Below are 14,975 nucleotides of genomic sequence, written 5' to 3'. Positions count from 1 at the left end.
AGTCACTAGAAGCTTTGTTCTTCATCGCTTTGTCTTTCATTCATCATCACTCTTCTTGGCAAGTTCCCATCAGAAGAAGCTTGGGCCACGCACGCGGGACGCCGAGGCAGCCAATCAGACATCGCATAGACACCCTAATTAGCTTCACGTGAGAGCAGATAAGTCACGTGGACTGACGTGGGGGGAATTGTTTGGGACGGAAGGAAGTGAGGGGCAAGCCTCAAGGGCGTGCCTGCCAAAAGTGGTTGATGGGCAGCTCTGATTCGATGTTTTGCTGCTAGGTAATGAAAAATAAAGTCGCATTTTCAGATTCTTTCCAACAACTCATCTTTCGCCCAACAGAACGGGCATCCAAATTTCTTCTTCCTTTTGTTTCGGTTCAGACAAAGGGGCCTTGATGCCCACGCTGGTGGTTGAGTACCTCCCCTGGATCCATTGACACTGCCGTACGTGTCTCCGTCTATCCCAGCATTACGGAGGAATCCGGTAGTCTGTCGCATTACGATCAAATCATGAAGACTTATCCCACACCACGCCTTTCTTCAACTTCTCTGTTGCGCCAGCCAGCATCATCATCATCGTTGTCGTCGTTACCGTACCCCACGCTATACGATTCTACAGATCCGCATCCCGCTATTTTAGGTCACGTCTGTAGAGACGTAGTGATACCACCGTGATCTTGGGTTTACTCTTTGAAGGTGGTGGACCAATCCCGCTTGCCGAACTTTTCCCAGGAGTCGTCGTCGTCGCCACATCATTGTTCCTGACTCTAAACTATTTTAAAATGCTTGAAAGCTTTATAATCTGAATTTGCAAATTTTCGGAGAGCATTCCAGAAGTCCATTATCTTCCTTGCCCGACCATGTCTCTTTAACGACTATACAAAAGTTCTAGAGCTTCCGTGTTTGGCAGGAGGGTCAACGGCTCTGGTATTTTATATTGTCTCTGAGCATCTGACTTTATCTGTTGGTATCTCATGATGGCAGTTCCAGCTCCCATACCCGAGGAGGATGACCGCTCCATGGAGCTGTCTTCCATTGCCGCCATCTATCCCGAAATCAGAATTGACGAACGATTTCCATTCAGAGCGTCCCTAGATATACCTGTAGCGCCATCGATTCCTATCCACGTACGATTCGAGCTGGGCGGCTCTGAACCCTTTCAAGCCCCTATGACACCGCCGACATCGCTGGACACAAATGGCACAGGAGGAAAAGATGATATCTTCAATACCAACAATGCCAATGTCGCCGAGAATGTCCATGACGACGTTCATGCTATCTCACATTTACCGCCCTTGACACTCGACATCGAGCTTCCTCTGGGATACCCATCAGAACAACCTCCGATCTTCAATATTAGTACCAGCCCACAGTGGCTATCACCAAAACAGTTGGCATCGTTAAAAGAAGATGGTAAACGTCTATGGCTCGAATCCGGAAAGGACATGGTAGTCTATACGTATATCGACCACATACAACAAATGACAGATGATGTTTTTGGAATTGCGCGTCGCCAAGGCGACGAGATCAAGCTTCCCCGCGGCCTGAAGATTGCACTTCTTGATTTCGACATGAAGGCTAAAAGGGAGAAATTTGAACAGGAGACATTTGAGTGTGGCGTATGCTTGGAGCCCAAGAAGGGGGCGAACTGCCACCGGATGCTGCTTTGCTCTCACGTTTTCTGCGTTCCTTGCTTACAAGACTTTTATAACACATGTATAACAGAAGGAGATGTGGACAGCGTCAAGTGTATGGCGCCGGATTGTGGCAGAGACCCTAACCCGGCACATTACCCTGTTCAGGAGCTTGATGCTGCGGTTTCTCGTAAGAGGAGGAGAAGAAAGAAAGACCGACTTATCAGTCCAAGTGAACTCCTTCAAATCCCATTGGAACAGGAAATGGTACAGCGCTATGTCTTTTTAAAACGAAAGAAGAAACTCGAGTCGGATAAGACCACCGTATATTGCCCTCGCCAATGGTGTCAAGGGGTTGCTCAATCGAAGAAGCACCCGAAACCTGTAAATCCCATGGCGGACGATTTTGACGATTCTGCAGATGAGGATGATGCTGTTGAATTTGACCCTATGGGTGAGGAGTCTCAGCTCCCACCGATGGCGGACAGGGTAGCTGTTTGTGAGGATTGTCTTTATGCATTCTGCTGTGTTTGTAAGAAGGGATGGCACGGCGAATTGGCAAGATGCTCGCCAAGACGGGAAGCAGAACTCACAGCAGAAGAGAAAGCCACGGAGGAATATCTCAAAATGTACACCACGCAGTGCCCCACGTGCAAAACGCCTTGTCAAAAGAAAATGGGATGCAACCACATGATTTGTTTTCAGTGCGGCACACATTTCTGTTATCTTTGCACAGCCTGGCTTGAGGAAGATAATCCTTACAAGCATTTTAATACTCTTGACAGCAGTTGCTACAATCGCCTCTGGGACCTAGAAGGTGGTGATGGCATAGACCCAGATGGCGCTGAAGAGTTACATCGGCTGCCAGAGAATGTGGCAGATTTTGAGTCTGAACCTGAATCCGAAGATGAGACTCCTCAAGATGACCCGCATAATGACCACGATCAACCAGTCTGGGAATTCAGTCCTGATAACAGCGACAGCGACAGCGACGACGAAGATGGTTTAGGCCGGCGCAGACCTCCACCTCCTGCCCCAGTGCCACCTAGAGTGATACCTGTCGCCGGCAATCCAGACGGCGAGCCGGGATTCAACCCACGCGGCCTGGACGCCGCAGGAAGAGCTGTAGCCGCCGAGCGTCAAGCACAAGCTCTAGCAATGGCCCAAATCAGGGATCGCCCAGGCGCAAGAGAAGCATTCCCACGACCTCCCGCCCGGCCCGGCGCAGGACTACAGCCTCGCCGTCAACCCCCCGGCAATCAAGCCGTGCGGCAAGAAGGCCTCCAACGATTCCTAGAACTAGTCCAAAACGACCAAGAGGATGAATGGGATAGCGATGAGTTGAACGAATGATGTGTACACCCTCATACCCTTGTACTTTTGCTTTCATTTGATGCATACATATACCCATATCGTTATGATTTATGATACTTACGGTTATGGTTGCCTTTAGAATGGTAAAAGTGCGCAGGCTATTGCTTATTTTTTGTCATTTTTCATTTGCATTTAGCATCTTTGTTCCGAGCGTGTTGCTGTATCCTCATCTGTCAATAGACTCCGTCTTGTCAAGTCCTCGATTCGACGATTTTGACGGACGGTACATTGCTTTCACGAGCCAATATTAATATTGCATCTTTAAATTATTTACAAAAAGGAGAGAAATTCTTTCTTAAAATGTATATCAATTGCAACTGAATAACCTGTTTCGCTAAAAAACAATGCAAGTGCCAATACCAAAACGAACAACCAGGGGATCGAATACCTACTCAGATCCATATGCAAACAATAAGCGAAAAATATCAAAGGTAAATAGGGTATCTTTAACCAACGCCAGGCTGTATCTATGATGATAATGAAGGTAAAGGAAATGGTTGAAGAGAGTGTGGATCTGGGCGTCTTCCAGACCGGGACAGGCAAGGAAAGAGTATTATATATGTAAGAAAGAGGAATGAGTGAGAGGTAAAAAATATTATGATCGATCATGTGTCCCAAGCCCCTTGAGCACAACACGCTTGTTTCGACTAACAGACGGGATATCGCTGACACTGCGCATACTCATTCGTGACGAAGTGTGTAATTCACGCTCGGAGCCCGATGGCTTGACTGTTATCGACGAAGTTCTTCGCGCTTGGCCGAGGACGTCTTCCACCCAGGCTTCGCTCTCTGGAGTCATGGAGACGTGTCTGGTTCGTGGTTTTGGACCAGCAAGACCGAGAGGAGTGCTAGAATGAGAAAGAGGGGTTCTTGCGGATCCAGGATGTGGAGAGTAAACGCTGGAACCGTCGCCTAGGATTGATGAGACGCTGACTGAATTGATAGAGGATATGGAAGTTCGCCGAGCTGAGGGTGGGAATAAAGGGAGTGGAAGATTGTCGCTTGTGGTTTCAACATCGTCGATCGCAAGTTCGGGGAGTTCAGATGGTTTGGAGATTCGTCTGGTTTTATGAACCGAAAGAGAAGAATCCGGTCGGTTGTTTGGTGGCACAGTTGTGGGCCCTTTGGGACTCGTCTGAGCGATGACCGTGGCAGCAGCTGATGTGGTTGATCCTGGAGAAGTTGTCGTTGCGGGAAGACCTTTGACCTCGACATGACTGCTTGATGGAGTTTGACGGCCGTGATGCATTACATACTCACGTAGGTACTCGCCCAAATCGGCCCAGCCTCCACCGACACGGACCATGACTCGTTCGCCTTCTTCACCAACAGTACGAACGAACAATTTGGTCGGCTCTGTTTTCCCACGGTGATGCAAATGATATACCTTAACAGTCTTGTCTTCACTCTTGTGAGAAACAGTACGTCTTTGCCTGGACGACGGTGTGAAACCTTCTGATGGCGTTGGCGTACCGGCTCGGCTGGGGGTGGAGAAAGGAGATCGCGCTTTAAGTCGGGGTCTCTTTGACGAAGACATGGATGATATCACTGACTGCTGGTCATAGTCGGTGGCAGGGTTGTTACTGAGACGAATTTTGCCAGGAATGCTTGTGAGAATGGAGTGGATTTTCTCTTGTAGGTCGCTATCGGGTTCATTGACCGGTCGTATCGCGAAAGATCCACCATCCGTGGAAAATGAATATCGCCTGCGCATGTCTCCAGTACCGTTGCTAGAAACGTAAGACCCAATGCTTTCCATACTTGGCTGGTTCTGCAAATGATGTTTAGGTGCCTGTAATAGGTCGCTGGTAGAAGATTTTCGACGCCACGGTGTTGGTTCTGAATCGACATCATAAGGTGAGCCGAGTCTAGAGCGTGAACGAACCTTTTCAGAAGCAGAGTCGTAGGTATACGAGTCGGATTCAACTCGTTTTCCTGTTCCAACAACTTTGTTCAATGAGGATATGGTACCTCTCATCAAACTTGAGCTAGGCCCGCGTATAGCTCGACGAGGAACTGCATTAGGCGGCGGTGATTCACTTCTGTTCCGGGTTCTTGGACTTTCTGTGTCTTCGCGCAGGTAATGTGACCTATCTTCTCGCGAGGAAGAGCTGTCCGAATGCATTTCATGATTGATTGAATAGCTCCCGTCGTATTTATCGTTGATAAATCGTTGTAAAGGTAAACTGGCATCGTTGGTATGTTTGTACGCCTCCAAATCTTGCAAAGCAGAGCTACTTAATTGCGGGGACCCCATTTCGCGGATTGTGCGATCGCTGGCGCTGCTAAACATTCCTGGCGAAAAAGGTACCGAAGAACGATAGCTTTGACCAGATGTCTTTCTCGAATGAGCTATCGCTTCTTCATGAATTTGGAAAGGCCGAGAGGCACTAGCTTGTTCAATCGACGATTCGATTGATTGGACTGGTATATCAGGATGCAAGGGATGATTTTGCTCAAGGAACGGACCAAAGCTCTGACCGGCAGTTGTCATGACCTTGATAGGCGATTCTATTAAGGAGCTCTGGGGCGTCTCTTTGATAGCGGCATCTTCTGGGGCAAGCCAGGGTGTCATAACAGAACGTGGACTTTCGGAGTCTGGATGTCGTGGGGAGGACTCGCCTGCATCTAATTCTGGTATAGATACATCAGAGTTTAATATTTCCACAATATGCGCGCGGACCTGATCTGGTTTTTCTCTTTGGACGGTATTGGGGTGATCGACGGTCCCTGTCACCGGCTCTATGGTCGACGTAGCTTCTGTTCTTGAATGGCTATCAGTAGAATGCTGTTTTTCGCTTGTTTCTGCAACCTCCTCCTTATTTGAATCGGTAGTTAGTGTGGTCGGATGGTGTTGTCGATGCTTTTGTAAATCTTCAGAGAACTCAACATTTTCGAAAAGTGCTTGCTGCTGCTCATCTTGATCGACAATCGTCGGCATGACGGATGTTGGTAGAAGGTCGGATTTGTCTTCTGTTGTAGCATGACTGGCTTCGGTTTGCGTCTCAGGAGGAAGGTTGAAGTTGTGACTTTCAACAGCTGGTAGTGGTAGTGATTTCAATGGTTCTGTATGGTGTTGTACGGACCCAGACTCAGAATCCTCGGAGGTTGACTCCTCAATCATTTCAAGAACAGGAATAGACTTTTTCACTCGAAGCGGGATCGTTGATTTTTCGACCTCGGGATTTGTTGCAGGGTCGGTCTGGATTGCTCCTTGTTTATAATTGTGATTGGGCTCCATTATCGGAATCGGAGGGTCGGAATGAGCTTCTGCTTGTTCGAATTTCACTGTGATGGATGGAATATCAAGATTAGGGGTTTCTTCTACAGACTTGGATGTCGAATGAGGTTCGGTAGCCGTAAGTATAGGTTTTGGATTTTCATTATCTGTAATCAAGTCTGGCTCATCTGCTTTGTTGGCCACGGGCAATGAAGTTGTATCTGCGGTGGCAATAGGAAGACTGTCTGTAATGTCGAGTGAAGGAGTAGGAATAGCTTCTGGCGAGGGTGCTATATTCTGTGACGTCGTGGTGACACCTGGAGTAGCATCGACTATCTCGTTGGCAGTGGCAGAGGATAAATCTTCATGAGTCTGAACATTTCGTTCTGTTGCAGCTTCATCAAGTTGTTGCTCCGTGTCGGTAACCTCCGGTTGCAACTCCTCTTCTTCAACAACCGATCTTCTATGTACGTCTGACTCCGAGGACACCCATACTTTTTCAATTGCCATCTTTCCTGTAAGCTGAACCCAGTTTGCAAAATCCGTCTCCAACGCATCCATCCTGTCAATCCATGCTTCAGGGATAGAATCCTCTCGACCCTCCAAAGCGTCTAGAACCGTGTCCATACGAGATCCAGCCGTACCAATGAGTTGAACGAGTTTCTCGCGTCCGGAATTCGAGTCTAGCATGGAATAACGTTTATTTCGTTGAGACTCCTGAGTAGCGAGTAACGTACAGTCGAGGAATGCACGTGCCGTATCCAAAGAAGTCAAAAGACCCGGGATCTGGCGCAACACAAGTAATCTCACGGTCCAATTATCGAACAGCACATTCAATCGTGCCAACGTAGGCAAGGCACGGAGTATAGTGGCCGTAATAACTGCGGTGAAATCGCTTAATTGTACGTGTGTAAACGGAGGAGCGGATATCGCACTAAGAGCACTGTGTGCTGAGGATGGACGGGATCGACCTGGTACATGGACGTTCATGATATGTTCCTTTAGTTCGTCCACGTTCAAACCCTCCATGCCGTCTCGGATCTGCTCTAGTCGAGCTTCGTATTCCACGACTAGATGGGCTGGAAGACTACCCCAAAACTCCGACTGATTATCCAACGGCGTGATAAAGCCCTTGCCTTGTTGTATGCTGAGCCCCTTTGGCCATTGCCACACTTGTAATTCCTTTAGCCATTCTCTCAGCCTTTTGGCTGCTATGGCTGCTCGGGCTCCGAGTAACCGATCATCAGGTGAAGCTTGTGAAATACTTCTAGTAAGAAGATCCTTTGCGTGGCCTTCATGTCTAGTCACAGCGTTGATAGCGGCAAGAGCATCGAGAATTGCTTCTGGGGACAGCTTCCCAAGAAGCGGGTCTTCATCGACTGGTAGATGTCGTAGATGTTGCCTTCGCTTCGGGGATCGTAACGGACTATGGGGAGACGGCGGCGGAGGAATGCGGACTGTGGGGATGGAGAAGGAGCGACTGTCGGACATTGTAGCCATCAAGGGGGTATTACATACAACCCAGTATGTAAGTTATTGAATTCTTCACTCGATGGCGAGATGGGGAACGTTCGGCAGCAGATGCCTTTTGAAAAAGAAATAAGTAGACTTGTGATGCCTCCAACTAAGCATGCTGAGCTGATGTGATGTGTTTTTTTGTTTCCGCTAGGTAACTTCTCGTTCAGCTCCGGGAGAGCCGCTTGATGACAATAGCAGAGAAGGACGAAGCTAGCTGCAGGATGGAAATGATCGTGAGATGAGTACAATGGTGGCAGATTTTGACCAAGGCTCAGCAGATTGCTTCCGAAACGAGTGGGGTGACTGATGCTTAATGAATGGCACAGTCAGTCAATGACTGAAGGAGGGTGCTGCAAGGTTGAAGTCGACGGCGGTTAATGTGTGCGTGCGTAACGAATGATCTTTTGTCTCCGATCAGCGAGGAATTCAAGGAAAATGAATGGAAGTCGTAGAATTTTCCGGGTCGAGAGTACATGCTTCAGAACAAACCTGAAAGGGGCTTGAGCAAGCAGGCTGGAAATATTTTGGAGGTTGAAGATAATAATACTCCGTAGATGGAAGTTTGATATGGCGCTTGCCTGTTTTCATCGCACTATTGATTGACGATACCCCATTTGTCATCAGCTGATTTGTTTTGGGGGAAAACAGAGGATAACCTCCGGAATCTTCAAAGATAGCTGTGCTTGTACGGAGCAGGGATCTTTTGATTTCATTATTGTTCTATCTTTATTAATACATTAATGTCATCGTGACCGTGAAACTGTTCTCAGCTTGAGTCTTTCTTCGCTCTCTCCATGGGTTACCGCGCCTCACGCGTCACATCAACAAACACACCAGCCAATCAGCGACCGTTATTCCTATGAACAAGCCTCAGGCAGCCAGGCACCGGCCCAGGCACCGGCCCAGGTCTGTTCCACTAGCCCTAACCCTAATTGATCATTGCCCCGATGGAAAATTTCCCAGATTCTGAACGACTGCTTCACATTTCTTCAATCAGGGTCACTGCTTCATAGCGGCCTGTAGAAAGCTTTGAGCCGACTCGGCATTGAACAAGTTCTCAACAATCCATTGACCCTTATTGATCGCTTCAACTGCGCGGGGGAACATCTCCTGCTCGTACTCTACTACTGCAGAGTCTAGGTGATCAATGCCATGTTTGATGATCCGCTGGGCCAACTCAACGCTGTCGTGCAAGGCATTGTTGACTCCATCTCCGCCGGGTCCGCTGAAGGGACAAAATTATTAGCAATGTCCTTGACTACGCGAATAGTTTGAGGAGGCACCTTACGTCAAGTGCGCTGCATCTCCAAGCAATGTTACCCCAGGAACATGTTCCCAAGGCACAGATGTCCTTGAAATAGAGTACAATGGCCAAGAGCGGAAACCGTGGGTGGCAGACTTGACCAATTCCCTAATTTCTGAAGACCATCCGGCAAACTCATACTGCAGCAATGACTGCCATAAAGCGGATGGATCGTGAAGCCTCGCGGGCCCTGGATTCCAGTTCTCAGGTAATTTCATGCCCACTGCGAGGTGATAGGAGCCATCACCTAGGTAATGCAAAAAGAACTGCCGCATTTTGTTTAGGGCTAAGTAATTGCCGTCCCCGACCATGGAGTTCAGCGAGGAATAATGTGGGTTGTCTGGCTTGAGGAATGTAGTGAAGAAGTGAGTCCCAAGATATTTGGGCTCCGTAGGCGTGAGCTATGCATTTCTTTCAGTCGGCCATGTTTTCTTGGTGCGAAGAAGAGGTTTGTGCTTACCAGATTCCTGACCTTAGACCAAGCGCCATCCGCGCCTACAACGAGACGAAATCTAGATTCCACACTACCCTCTGTAAAATGCAGTGAGTATGTCCCATCGCTATCAGCCTGCACACGCTCAATCTGGCTCCCCCAGCGAATTCTGCTAGCCGGAATAGAGCCGAGGAGAAGCTTTGGAAGATCTTTCCGATCAATTTCAGGCTTATCTTCAATGCTATCTCCGGAGACAGTAGCATAAATAACGTCGCCTTGCGAGTCGACAAATTTCACGGGCACACCCCAGCGTGCAATTGATTTGAACTGCTCCATCAAACCAGCTTCTTCCAGAGCAGCCTGTCCTGATACTTTATGGATATCAAGAGTGCCACTGCTGGAATGCTCGTCGGCCCATAAGGCAGACTCAATTCCCTCAAATACAACGTATGGGATGCTGGCAAGCTCAAGAAGACGTGCAAAAGTGAGACCAGCAGGGCCGGCGCCAATGATAGCGATGGGTGCTTGTGATAAAGTCATTTCGAAGTGTGAGATAGAATTTTGCTCAATATGTTTTAAACACGTACATTGAAAGTTCTACGAGGAGAATTTACTGCTTTATATATACACAATCACTTTCGTTACAAGTTGTGGAATCCGATCATTCGCGAGCTTACTGGTGTATATAGTGCCACTGCTCGGGAGCGACTGGCCTCGCATCCGAGTACAACTTCACCATAAATTCCGACCTCCAGTAACTAACAAAAGCTTTCACAACATCAAATACCAAGGACGGCGTCAAGCTTTGAATTATGGGGACAGACTTGATACGAGGGCTAAAAGCTCTATTTCGCTCGAAGAAGATGCGATACAAGGAGCTGAAGGTACGTAAACCGTATTTTTCAATGTTTATCTTACCTCTATGAGACATTGAGGTATCAGTGGAGTACCTAGGTAAATTCTAGGACATCCTTATCATACCGTCTCACATTCGAAACATTCTATGGACAAATGAAGAGAATTGGGACTTTTCCGGCTGTCAACATTTAGGCACAGGAACATGGAGTCACTATGATGCAATGAAGCTTACCTTCATGTTTGTACAAATATAAACAAGTTGGAAGATGCGGAACCAAATGCTTCAAATGCATCCTTGACTCAACATCTCCTAGACAGCCATGCTGGAACGAAACCAGAATGCAGGGTCCCCTGGGGCAGCTTCAATGGCATCGTCCGTTGGGCCACCTAAGGCACTGGGAGAAAGTAAGCAACTCACCAATTGCCAAAATAAAGAAGACAGTTCAATAGTTAAACCAAGCACAGAAATTCTGGCAGATATTCCGGCAGAACTATCGACTGAGTTGAAACGACTTGAGGAAATGTTCATCGTAGATCGGCAGAAACTGAAGCTCATCACGCAGTATTTGGTGGAAGAACTAGAAAAGGGTGAGACTTTTCACAATGAGGATTTCCGCTGACATCAGATATAAGAGCAGCACTAATGAGCATCAGGTTTGACCGATGATGGTGGCGATATTGTATGTGCGAGTGCTTCATCTTTTATTTTCTAGCCAGATTAGCACTGACGCGTAATGTACAGCCAATGAATGTGACATGGTCGTTTGGATATCCCACCGGACATGAAACGGGAAGTTACATCACCATAGATATGGGTGGCACCAATGTACGGGTCTGCAATGTTGTCTTGACCGATTGTAAAGGCGGCGTAGAGCTCATTCAAGAAAAGTTCGTTATGCCAGAAGGGCTCAAAAAGAGCAATGCGGAGACATTATGGGACTTCCTTGCCGACTGCACTGCCAAATTCCTCGACGAACATAAACCGAGCACGAAGGAAGACCTGCCGTTGTCTTTCACGTTCTCTTTCCCACTAACCCAACCCAACATCCGAAGTGGGATCTTACAGAGATGGACGAAAGACTTCGATGTGGATGGAGTAGAAGGCGAGGATGTTGTTCCCCAGCTTGAGAAAGCCCTTAAAAAGCGGGTATGTTGTCATAGTAACTTCGTCTCAATGCACTTCTAACGAAGTATAGAACGTACCAGTCAAGATTGTTGCCGTTGTCAATGACACCACCGGGACTCTTATTGCTTCTGCATACAAAGATTCAAATATGAAGATTGGAAGTATCTTCAGTACTGGCGTGAACGCAGCCTATATGGAAGTATGTGGTGCAATTCCCAAGATAAGACATCGCAGATTGCCGCCTGATCTCGAAGTTGCAATCAACACAGAATATGGTGCCTTTGATAACTCTCGAAAGGTTCTCCCCCGAACCCCTTTTGATTGTGTCATTGATGAGGAATCTTCACGACCAGGCCAACAATTGTATGAGAAAATGGTGGCTGGGCTGTACATTGGAGAAATACTTCGTCTAGTTCTCCTTGACCTGCATAGACATAATCATATGTTCAAGGGGCAAGACGTTTCTTGTCTCCGACAGAAGAACTCCATTGACTCGCTGTTCTTGTCCACTGTGGAAGAGGACAAATCAGACGCGCTGCACGACATTGCGTTCATTCTCAACAGTGCTCTGAACATCAAAGCGATTGATTACGAGTTGAAAGTGACGCGTTATTTGACTGAGCTAATTGCGACACGTTCTGCTCGGCTATACTCGTGCGGCATTGCTGCTCTCACCAAGAAGAAGGGCCTGGAGACTTGTGACGTAGGTGTCGACGGATCTGTCTTCAATAAGTATGACCATTTTAGAAATAGAGCGGCGCAAGCTTTGAAAGAGATCCTTGAATGGCCAGAAGGCTCATCAGATCGTATCTCACTGTATTCCGCAGAGGACGGGTCAGGGGTCGGGGCAGCCCTTATAGCGGCGTTAGCGATACACAGATCGGACCCATTGAACCAAGCAAATGAGGTCGATGATAAGTGAGGGGGACAAGAAGAGAAGTTGGTCTGTAGTCAATATATAAATTGATGAATATAATGGAGAAAGAATAAGGATCGAAAGATTGAAGGTTTCCCATAGATACCCAGGGAGACACCTGACGCACGGGCCAAGTTCTCGTTCTTTCTTTCAATCCACTTAACGCGGCTTGAACTTCACCCGCGACACCCACGCGTAGAATTTACACTCACCAACTCACTTTTTGTCAATTGTTTCAATGGATGTGCCTTTGATTGCTGGAAACTAATCCGTATATTATCTACTGGAGGGGCCTTCTTACTATTGCAACAGGATGCGGTTCCGAAGCCAGCTCACCAATGTGGGCACGTTTGCAAGTAAGACACCGTCAATGCTACATTGAAAGATCGCACCTGACCATAACCTGCATAGAACTTGCTGCCTCTCTCAACTCCTTGGGAAAGATCTGCTGGGTGAGGCTGGAACGGGAAACAGTACACTTTACTATCATTCCCGACCAAGGAACACAGGTCTGGGCTGTGTTACCGGCGGTCAGTTAGATACAACGCTACAGAGTGTCAATTGCTGACAACCAGTTCAGGAAGCCATTTTTGATGAAAGTTATGTGCTTGAAGCTGCGGCCGGCGCCGTCAATCTCGAGGTTCCTATTGCCGCACTTTCGCGTGCTCTCCGATCTGCAATTGGCGACAAGTCTGCCCAGCTACGGTTGACTCGGAAAGGCAACGTACCTCTCCTTGCCCTGACCGTCGTCTCATCCTCATTAGTTCCAGGAAATATTCCTGTAGGCCCTGAGGTTGATGAGTTTGGTGCAGTTGAGCATGATCAAAGTCAGTCAGCCACGCGAGCTAGTGCTCCTCGTGAGCGCGAAACAGTAATCACTCAGGAGATACCAGTTAAAGTGTTGCACCAATCTGCGGTTGAAAGCTTACATGAGCCCCGCTGCCGAGACCCGGACGTTCATATCATCTTACCGAATCTAGCACAGTTAAAGGCAATTTCAGATCGCTTCACGAAACTCGCAACGAGTAGTAGCAAATCCAATGGAGGAGCATCGCTGGCGTCTGGCACAACGGGGCCAAAATTGGAACTGAGCGCAAATATGCATGGGTCACTCAAGATCGGGATTGCAACGGACTCATTGCGGATATCCAGTGTCTGGACAGGGTTGACCAATCCACCGCTTGATCCCAGACAGATGCAGGGTACAGAATTGGACCAGCTTCCTAGTGAGCGGATGAGACAGCTGGGTAATTCGGCTGATGATGACGGTGAAGTTGGTTGGGCTAAAGTAAGAATTGATGGGAAAGATTGGGGGAGGGTACTCAGCGTGGGTAGACTGAGCCCCAAAGTCGTGGCTTGTAAGTCTCCCTTATACTGTGCTGGATTCATAGGCTGATTCGGTTCTTAATTAGGTTTTATACACGAGACAGCCTTGATACTTTATGTCTATTTACGCGGTGGACTTTCCGGAGAAGAGTCGTGTCTAACGGTTAGTACTTCAGTCTAGATTTTAATCTACCCCTTGCTCACGTATTAGTACTATATCAACTCTTATTCAACCTGAATCTGGGCAGTTATAACTCAGTTTGTGACGTTTACACCTCACGTCGAAGCATTATATTCCTTTGGGCAACTAGACCAAAACGAAGTAAACTGTTCATACTTTGGAAATAGGCAATCTTTTGGCATACGACATATCAAACGAATATATGATATGTTCAGTGCTTGCATTTGGGCGGAAGCCACTGTTGGCTCATCCAAGCGCTGAAGATGCTGCTATTTCAATAGGTTGAATGGCTATTCCTATCTGGTCCAAGTGGCTTTGCTTTATGACCAAAGGGCTTCTCGAATGATCGTCAATGCCTGAAGGGATAAACACAGGAATGCAAGTGATGTGGTAGCGGTCATTAGATATCACATTCGATATCCGTCATCATAACAATTCAAATAGTCGCAACCACCCAGAAGAACAGGCATTTCGCTCCTTGCGATGAATGATTATGTGCTTCTCCTCTTGACATCGTCGAATCGAACATGGTAGTATCATCTTCAATCGAACGCATAGTCACCCAGGTAACTGTTTCGTTGAGAAGTTAGTGATGCAAAGCTTGACAAGGATCGGGTTGCGACACCGCATAAACAGTTGCTATTTCTCGCATTAGAGCGATCACACAAGGAATCCATTGAAGCGACCTCGATACTTCCTGAACGATGGAAGACAGGAGTGCAACTACTGGCTGTGGGATATTGGAACTACCTACTCGAGTAAGTCAACAACCAAGTGTCTCATGTAACTCCGAATAGCATTGGTATTCCACAAAGAAAAGCCTGAACACTACCTAGAACTCGGAACAAGATGAAATAGAAAAACACTGGGATAAAGTCATAGCAGGCGCAAATGTGATGTGTTATCTTTGGTTCCCAGGATAATCGGATACCGCTATTCGAGTGTGGAGTACCGGTAGTTACGCAGATGCAAGGAGTCGGAGTCATCAACTTTATTTGTACAGGAAATCTTTCCCCCATCTTCTCCACTTGATATATTCATTGCTAGATTTTCAGATGGAGCCACATGTCTGCATCTCGTACTC

At 47.5% G+C, this 14,975-nt stretch overlaps 5 protein-coding genes across 5 annotated transcripts; 3 read left to right on the top strand and 2 right to left on the bottom strand.

Annotated features, from left to right (window-relative positions):
• Positions 1 to 979: 979 nt before the first annotated feature.
• Positions 980 to 2,989, top strand: EYB26_000237 (uncharacterized protein; the record flags this gene model as incomplete). The annotated part of the gene is made up of 1 exon (XM_054259554.1): positions 980 to 2,989. One exon carries the CDS (start codon positions 980 to 982, stop codon positions 2,987 to 2,989), a length of 2,010 nt encoding a protein of 669 aa, XP_054115529.1.
• A 2,373-nt stretch (positions 2,990 to 5,362) lies between these two features.
• EYB26_000236 (uncharacterized protein) lies at positions 5,363 to 7,721 on the bottom strand (the record flags this gene model as incomplete). The annotated part of the gene is made up of 2 exons (XM_054259553.1): positions 5,363 to 5,400; positions 5,480 to 7,721. 2 exons carry the CDS (start codon positions 7,719 to 7,721, stop codon positions 5,363 to 5,365), a joined length of 2,280 nt encoding a protein of 759 aa, XP_054115528.1.
• Positions 7,722 to 8,747: 1,026 nt separating this feature from the next.
• EYB26_000235 (uncharacterized protein) lies at positions 8,748 to 10,024 on the bottom strand (the record flags this gene model as incomplete). Its single annotated transcript, XM_054259552.1, has 3 exons — positions 8,748 to 8,973; positions 9,037 to 9,452; positions 9,512 to 10,024. 3 exons carry the CDS (start codon positions 10,022 to 10,024, stop codon positions 8,748 to 8,750), a joined length of 1,155 nt encoding a protein of 384 aa, XP_054115527.1.
• A 638-nt stretch (positions 10,025 to 10,662) lies between these two features.
• EYB26_000234 (uncharacterized protein) lies at positions 10,663 to 12,390 on the top strand (the record flags this gene model as incomplete). Its single annotated transcript, XM_054259551.1, has 5 exons — positions 10,663 to 10,747; positions 10,808 to 10,930; positions 10,997 to 11,022; positions 11,085 to 11,489; positions 11,539 to 12,390. The coding sequence occupies 5 exons, from the start codon at positions 10,663 to 10,665 to the stop codon at positions 12,388 to 12,390; spliced, it is 1,491 nt and encodes a 496-aa protein (XP_054115526.1).
• A 307-nt stretch (positions 12,391 to 12,697) lies between these two features.
• On the top strand, positions 12,698 to 13,948 carry EYB26_000233 (uncharacterized protein; the record flags this gene model as incomplete). Its single annotated transcript, XM_054259550.1, has 5 exons — positions 12,698 to 12,740; positions 12,796 to 12,914; positions 12,965 to 13,742; positions 13,797 to 13,873; positions 13,922 to 13,948. 5 exons carry the CDS (start codon positions 12,698 to 12,700, stop codon positions 13,946 to 13,948), a joined length of 1,044 nt encoding a protein of 347 aa, XP_054115525.1.
• Between the last annotated feature and the right edge of the window lie 1,027 nt (positions 13,949 to 14,975).

This window comes from Talaromyces marneffei, chromosome 1 (genome assembly GCF_009556855.1).
Source record: "Talaromyces marneffei chromosome 1, complete sequence".
Classification (NCBI taxonomy): Eukaryota; Fungi; Ascomycota; class Eurotiomycetes; order Eurotiales; family Trichocomaceae; genus Talaromyces; species Talaromyces marneffei.
Note: the sequence above shows the minus strand (reverse complement) of the source record. Positions and strands in the feature narration are given on the sequence as shown.